The sequence below is a fragment of the Myotis brandtii genome, unplaced genomic scaffold, assembly GCF_000412655.1.
Source record: "Myotis brandtii unplaced genomic scaffold, ASM41265v1 scaffold144, whole genome shotgun sequence".
NCBI lineage: Eukaryota > Metazoa > Chordata > Mammalia > Chiroptera > Vespertilionidae > Myotis > Myotis brandtii.
This window is the reverse complement of record NW_005355159.1, coordinates 2,228,781-2,236,629: the sequence shown is the minus strand read 5'-3', so window position 1 is coordinate 2,236,629 and position 7,849 is coordinate 2,228,781. Positions and strand designations below refer to the sequence as shown.

The 7,849-nt window shown below is 52.9% G+C and overlaps 1 protein-coding gene across 1 annotated transcript in view; it reads right to left on the bottom strand.

Annotated features, from left to right (window-relative positions):
• Positions 1 to 7,849, bottom strand: part of CA12 (carbonic anhydrase XII) — a 45,819-nt gene that overhangs the window by 13,683 nt on the left and 24,287 nt on the right. Inside the window, exons 3-7 of the mRNA XM_005861085.2 lie at positions 5,016 to 5,195; positions 4,088 to 4,230; positions 1,552 to 1,647; positions 628 to 691; positions 248 to 405 (exon numbers count right to left, since the gene is read on the bottom strand). Of these exons, the coding sequence (XP_005861147.1) occupies positions 248 to 405; positions 628 to 691; positions 1,552 to 1,647; positions 4,088 to 4,230; positions 5,016 to 5,195 (641 nt within the window). The remainder of the gene's footprint in view (positions 1 to 247; positions 406 to 627; positions 692 to 1,551; positions 1,648 to 4,087; positions 4,231 to 5,015; positions 5,196 to 7,849) is intronic.

Here is a 7,849-nt window from a genome sequence, read left to right as displayed (position 1 = left end):
TCCCACCTGGGAGTGAACACCACCCACCCAGGGATATCCTGGGAAATGCAACTTGGCAACTCTATTTAAAGAACCGGTGGAGATGGATTCGTTTTTGTTAGACTTGATAGTCCCACACAGTGCTTCCCAGGCGCCTGTGGCATTTGGGAGGTTGGGGTAGTAGCCAGTGAAACTGTGAGGAAAGCAAGCCTTTGGGGAGGCCATGGGTAATGCCTGTGGCCTCTGATGTGGAGGGGCCGACACTCACCTGATCCTGGGAAATGTGCACGGGGTTCCGGAACACCGTCCAGAGCACCGTGGGGTTGCAGGGCGGCGTGGTCAGGGACCCTCTGTAGCGATAGTACTCGGCCGGCCTCTCGGGCAGCAGCTCTTCAATGCTGAAGCCGGGAATGTGCACTTCTTGGCCTGGAGAGACAGGTTGGGGGATGTGTCGGCCTCGCTCCCCACAGCAGAGGAGCAGCTGAGCATGTGACTGAGCCTAGAAACGTGAACTAGCCCCTTTCCGGGCCATCGGACCCAGGGACCTGGTCCCAGACACCTGCCCTCAGCATTCATTTTTCTTCAGGTCACACGGGAGTCACTACATCCGTCCCAACAGAGGGCGAAGCAGCATCCAGGACCCCTCACCTTTGTACTTCACGTGCTGAAGGTGACTGAAGATCTTGTCGTAGGAAGGATTGAAGGAGCCCATCTGCAACAGAGACAGGGCGGGTTGAACTGGGATAGATTTCTATAGGCCGAGCCTGGACTGACAATGGCAGTGGGAGGGCTTGGCTGGGGCCATGGTCACTGCTGCCAGGCCTCCCTGAAGAATGCCCTTTACGAGGACAGTTACGATGGGTCTCTAGGCTGGCACGGGGTTGGTAGAACGATCCTGCCTTCCTGTAGCTCAGGATGTGCTGTTTCCACCCAGGCCACTGGGCTGGAGTGTCCCAGGGCAAGCGATGTAGCCTATGCTCCCGATGACCCGCTGTGAGCCCGAAGGCTTGTTCTCTAACCAGAACTCGAGGGAGCCTGAGCTCATGCCGCCAGGCCAGGCGGTGCGCATGTTGAGAAACAAGGCACACACTGTCTCATTAGGGGAAAATAATGCAGGGGAATCGGGAGAGGTTCCCATTTTCTGGGACCAGGAAAGAACTCATTCCAGGGTCCATACGGATGGAACTTGGATGCCTGGAGTTGTGTCAGGGGTTCAGGCATTTGATGGAACAGAACTGAATGATTCCTACTTCACCACCACCACCACCACTACCTCCCCCTCAAACACACACACACACACACACACACTCACATGTCCTGTCCAACTGGGCAATTCCATCCCTTACGCATTGGGGATGGGGACTAGGGCTCATTTTCCCGATGTCACGAAGGACATGCCCCTTTCTGCTGCTCAGCCACAGGAAGTGCTGCCCCCAGGCCAAGAGAGAAGGAACTCTATGGGGAACAACCCCCTGCTCTGGAGGCAAGACACCAGTCGCATGGAACCAAATGCCGAGTTTGATGTCATCCCAGCTTCAGACTTCACGTAAAACCCCTCTTAACATCTCTTACCTCGATGAGAACAGCTAGGACAGCGAGGCCGTCTGACTCATTACTGGCGATGCTGGCGTTGGGGTACAGGTCCGAGTTATAATGGACAATGTGCAGCTGCAGTGGGCGAGAAGCCGCTGATGAGGGGATGGACGACGCATGGGAACCTCTGGCTTTTGCAAGAGACTGGAGTCCCATGGGCAGGACCGACCTCCCCCCAGTTAGATCACGCCTCTCAGACCCTCCCCTCATGGCCGCCACAGTTTCCCTTTTCCCTCATTCCTCCCTGCAAACTGCCAGGCCAGACTGTCCACCTTACTAATTCATTGTATCCCCGTGTCTGATATCCTGCGTGGAAAGTACCAGGTGCACAATATTGAATGGATGAAGAATGAATGAATCATCAAATGGGTTTTTATACTAGCCTGGTACTTTGGCACACTTCTCCCTTCTAATTTTCCTTACTTGTTCTGGAGCCCGGGGCAAAACGGCCTCATGTGTCTGGCCTCTATGCACTTGATCTGGAAGCAGTGGGGGCTGGGGCAGTAAACCTCTAACTGTAACTTAATTGTAATTGTATCCTCAGTAGGACACGCATGTATCCCTCAGGTAGAGAAAATCGCAGGTCTAGTATTTGGTCTCAAGTGGAAACAAGTCTAGGGAAGCATTAAGGCATTGTTGGGACACATTCTGACAACGTTGATAACCTGCTTTTTAATCCTAAAGGTGGTGTCATTTGTTCTCCAAAAAACCATATTAGTAAACAGATCTGTAGGTATGACACATGCATTTTTGTTGATTCTTTGCCTCTTTTTCCATCTTATATGGTTATATTTAGAATTCAAGAATGTTTTATTAAATACAGCTCAATGCTCAATGTTCAAATACAGCTCAATGTTCTCCACTTTTCCAGTGGCCCCTCCTAATTTTTAAAAATTACATCAAACTATTGCTTTTTTTTATGTGGACCTCTATTCAGAATTTCTTAGGGGCTCCTACTTCACCATCTCCCCCCCCCCTCCCACCCCACCCCCCAAAGGATGCAGCCTCCCCTGTTGTCCAACACCATCCTTGCCTGGCATCGCTTTGACAAAAGGAACAGAATCCTATCTGGTTAAAACCCCGGAGGTCCTAGAGCCTTATTTCTTTTTACAGCTGACCTTTGAGCTTGTGGGCACTGCGTTCAGACTAAATCGAGAGGAGGTGAAGACTAATACAAACGGAAGGGAAGCCCTGCTGCGAGGATGGCGTTGTCTTACACACACTCCACCCAGAAGAACCTCCAACTCCCACGGACCCTCCATAGAGAACCCGCCACTTTAGGGTTCACCTGATGCACTTTCTCTGTTATTGACATCTATGGTCCATCCTCACCAGGCTCTTGGCCTGATGATGTGGCTTAATAGCAGAAAATACAAGAACTAGAAATATTTTTAAATGTCCAAACCCTCCCGGCCTACACCCTCACTCCTTTATTCCCCAGGGGAAAGTAGGGGCCTCCATGGGGCAATTAGCCTGGAAGAACTCGCAGTCCTGGGGTTTCAGAGAGGGGCCTGGCCTGGAATATGCGCACCTCCAGCAGTGCCATGCAACTGGGCCAGCATTATAGTCTTTCCACATTCGGAGCTCAACCTGTAATTAGCCTGAGGCATTAAGCAGTTCAGCAATTAAGAACAGAGGAGAGCGGTCGTGTCAGTATTTACTGTGGGCTCCACTGGCTGATCAGTTATATTTACCTCCTCGTACTGCCCTGTAAACATTCAGAACACACCCCAAGTTCAAGTCCATGGGAGCTCTGGTGTAAAGCAACTCTCCCCCTCTCCCACCATCGCACCGCCACGCCTCCTCCTGTCTTCCTTTGCATTTTGGGTTAGTGCTTCAGGGCTACGTAACACAGTGCTCTGCTGACACCCCAAGCTGTCCTCGGGAGTCTCTGGTTGCCGTGATGCCCTGCACGTTATGACGCCAGCCATCCCTTGGTTTGTGGCCGAGTAAAACAGTAGTCCTGGACTTGGGTCCCAAGTTCCAAGCACAGCCCATGTTCAGGGACAGGAAAGATGGGACGGGAAAGACCTGTGCCAACAACATGGCATGTGGAGAAGACTGAGAAGTTGGGGGAACGGTTAGCCCAGGGTAATTCAGCAGGGGGTGCATCAGCTGGACGAGCTGGTGGGATCTGTGCCAACAGAAGGGCGATGTCTAGAAAACGGGCATATATGTCCCACCGTGCCCCCCGGAGCACTGCCTTCTGAGCAGCATCGCTCAGTAGACGATACAGAGACAAACTCAGCCTGTTTAGGAGAGAGAGGGGACCCGGACACCGCAGAGGAGCTGCAGTGTGGCCGGAGTGGCTACACCGTCCTGTGCTGCTCACGGCTGGGTGTGGCTGTGGAGAGCATGAAGGCAGAGCCCGCACTCCCACCCCCACCCCGTCACTGATCTTACAGCCCCCCCGCCGCCACCCCCATGCTCTGGTCTTATCTGCACACCAGCCAAGGGGAAGAATGCCAGATCGCCCACCCGGGGCAGCTTCTGCCAGCCTGGCCACCCCACTCACCTCGGCAGCGAAGTGCTTCCCACCGACAGTGTGCTCGGAGCCGTGGGGGTCATTCTGGTCCCCCCAGTGCAGGTGCAGCTGGGTGGCGCTGTAGCGGGATGGCAGGCCCTGGATATGCATGCCCGGGGGCAGCTTCAGCTTCACTGCGGGGAGTGGAGAGGTGACCTTCAGAGTCAGGTAGACAGCACCTGCTTGGGTCCCATACAGGGGGCAGGTGGATACAGCAAAGTGGAGACCCGAGAAACACAGCCTGCGGGTCAGGCACAGGGCCTCCTTCCCTGTTTCACTAAAGCAATCCCAGCGGCACCAGCACCTTCCTGGTTCCCCTTGGAAAATGGAAAACGATGGCAGGAACACTGATACTAGACCAACGGATGCTCGTTCACATGTCCATGCATCGCACACCTGACCGTGAAGACAGAACCTTTAATGAAGCGCCTGCCAAGCTGTAGAGTTCTATCACAGCAACAATAGTAATTGCCATTTATGAAACACCTACTCGATAACAGATCCCAACATACATACTCTCTCGTCTTCACAGTACCCACCCATATGCCCCTTTTCCAGGTGAACGCTCAAGCCAGAATTCAGATCCAGGTTTGTCTGACTCCAAAGCCTGGGTGCGGGCCCGCAATGAACTGTGTGGCTCCTTGAGTTCATGATGCCCAAGAATTCACTCCCACGCCACAGCCAGTGGCCAAAGGGGCCCGGGCCTGTCCCCTCCCCCATCCCAAGACACGTGCTTTTTCTGACAGGTGCTGCCCTGGCAGAAGGGGCTGAGCCCAGGACCCCCAGCACCCCTGGAGGGAGTGGTCTGGGGCCCTCCCCCTGGTGCCTCAGTGGAGCCCCCTCCCCGGCAGATGGACGAGGGCAGGCAGGCAGCCTAGGGAAGCTGGACACCTGCAGGTCTCTGGGGTGTCTCCCTCACCTGAGTGGCCATTGTTGGTCAGGGTTAATTGCTCATTGGCAGACACGTTATAGCCCTGGAACTCAAGGGGCACCAGGCTGGCATCGTACTGGAGGATGTCACTGTGCAGGTCTATTGGGGACTGCATCAGGCCCCCACAAGACGGGTAGTTCTTGGGCCAGCTCTTCTCCCCGGCAGGACCTGGAAGGAGAGATTCAAGCCCAAGGTTTAATCAGTTTTCCACAAACAATTTTTTTTCTAACCTTCTAATTCTGCGTTCGATAGAATTACACCTTTCATCTTCTTACTCCCCAGAGGTCTGTTCTCCGAGGCCCAGAGATCTCAGCCTACAGAATCAGGTCCAGCCAATGCCCCAGACCGCTTGCTGGTAGTGATGTGGGGAAAGGACTAGAGCAGCAGACCAGGGACTAGGGCCCACCAGCTCTGCTTTATTCTGTACATTGTTCCTATTTCGATACAGCACGTCCTCTCCACATGAAGACCTGTTGGCTTTCACAGTCTACCTGTTGTGAGCAGGGATCGCCCTGGGCCTTAGGGCCTCCAGGTTGCACACCAACTGGAGCCCCTGCTGGCCCAAGCGTGCATTCTAGTGGGAAGAACTTATGAATCTGCTGGGACGCCCGGGTGGGAAAAATCGGTGTCGGACTGACTGCAGCGCCAGGTAGCTCTTTGAGGCTAATGGCTTACAGCTATAATCTTCCTGAGAGGAAACCCTTGAAGATATTGGCTCTTGATACCCACAGCCAGGGTCAGTACAGAACCCAACCTGACAGGGATACTTTTCAAACATCAAGTAATTACAGGCCTCGAATCACAGAGCAACGTGCAAGGTTCACACTGAGAAAAAGTAAGACGGTACTACAAACTAATTATTACAACCTCATTGACAAACTATCAGCGAGGAGGCAGACTTAAAAATAAATCCTCCATGGCACAGGCCCCCTGATGACTACCAGGTGATAGTCCTTCCTCTGGAAATGAAAATAAATAATCCCGTCCCACGGTCAGCTAAACCTTCTCGCTCCCACAGGGAAAAGTCTTTAAAGAATGTAAAAGCTATGTTTAAAAGATTATCTCCATGGTAATTAAACAGATTTCAGGCTGAGGTTTCTCCAGAAGAGCAAATAAGTGGCGTGTCACGGCTTGTTAGAGTAGATGGTGGTGCCCTGTGGGCCCTCTCGGAGTTGGGAACCCAGCATTGCCTTCTGGGGTCCATTCATCAGTGTTCAGCACAGAGAAGGGTGTTAACTAGAGCAGAGGAGGAAGGAGCACCACTTCTTCTGGGGACCCTTCCATAGACAACAAGAGTGTGAGTGTGTGTCCTGGCCCTCAGCATCCCGGTTCCCTGCACCGCAGTCTCTAACCAGGAGACCTCTTCTGAGAGTAGGGAGAGTCAGGAGCAAAACTCAGTGCCCACATTCATTTAAAATGCTGCGAGGAGTTGGTCCTAGGTCTGGACACACGCAGTAGAACCCTTCTAGAACCTTCCAGGCTGTCACCTTTGCATATACCTTTTCAGAAATGCTAGAGCTGGAAGGGACATCAGAATCTCCAGTCCAACCTTTCACTGGACACGTTTCCTCACTTGCACACGACAGTCAGAGTTGCCACTGAACTATGCTGTTTTTGTAGCCAAGGCCTCAAAGCGCTGGACTCAAGGCAACTCAACTGCACCAAGATGGTGACTGGGGAGAGGCTGGAGGAACCGAAGCAATGGGGCAGCCTGGGGGAAGACAGTGATTCAGCTGAGGGCAAAGCCAAACTCTTCAGGGACAGGAGGGAGCAGGGAGGAAGCCATCCTGAGGTGTCATGCAAACCCTAAGGGTGAGGAAGAGGCACATGGAGTGGGGACAAGCCCTCCAGAGTAAGGCAGCCGCCTTTTCTCTGCTCACTATACCACCTGGGCCCACGGTCCAGGTAGCAGAAGCTGCCAGATGGGCATGAATGGAAATTCTCAGGAAGTAAAGAGGCCATGAGAGGACTTCTCCGTGCACACGTGACTAAAGGGAACCAGGTTAGAAGAAGGACTTTCTTTTCCTAGAGCAGAGGTTTCACGAAGAGAGCGTTTTCATGGTGACTGCCCCAGGAGCTCCTTGGAGACTGGGCCATCTCATTTTCATCTCTGTGAACCCGGGTTGTGATGGGGGCCACACACATAACAGGCATTTAGGAAACATTTTCCGAAGAATGAATGATCCCGGAGAACAGAGAGCTTGGGAAAAAACTTGGGAAGAATTTTTCTCCTTTATTTTGTTCTAACTACTCTTCCTTGGACATTCGGCTGAATGAGGTAATTGGAGACAGGAAAAGACGAAGGTTATAAGAGGCAACAGTGGTGGCCAAACCTCCCAGGAAAGAGAAGCACCTCTCTTGGACCAGGACAGTCCGAGAACCAGATTCTGGCACCAGCTCAGTGACCTCGAGCCAGTGACATCCTGCCCAAGTCTCCTTTGCTCTGCGTACAAATGGGAGGCTTGGACAGCATGTTCCAAACGTCCCTTCTGCCTCTCAAGCTCTGGATTTATTAAGATTACTAGAACTAAGCGCCTTCACCCTCTGAATCAGGCGAGTTTGAACGAGTTGGAGAGGGTTGCTCTTGCCACAGCAGCTCCTGGGCTTGTGACAAGGAACCAACTATGGGAATGCGGTTACAGGGTGCCGCTACTCCGGGGCTGACTGGAGAGTGGGCCGCATCTGCATCAGGAACCTGCCCTGGGTCTTGGCTGCCGTCCACAGGGGGCACTCGTCCATGAGCGCCAGTCACAGGCCCTTAGATAAGAGGGCTACGCCTGCAGCTGCTGATGCTTTTTTATATATAAGGTATTATATATATA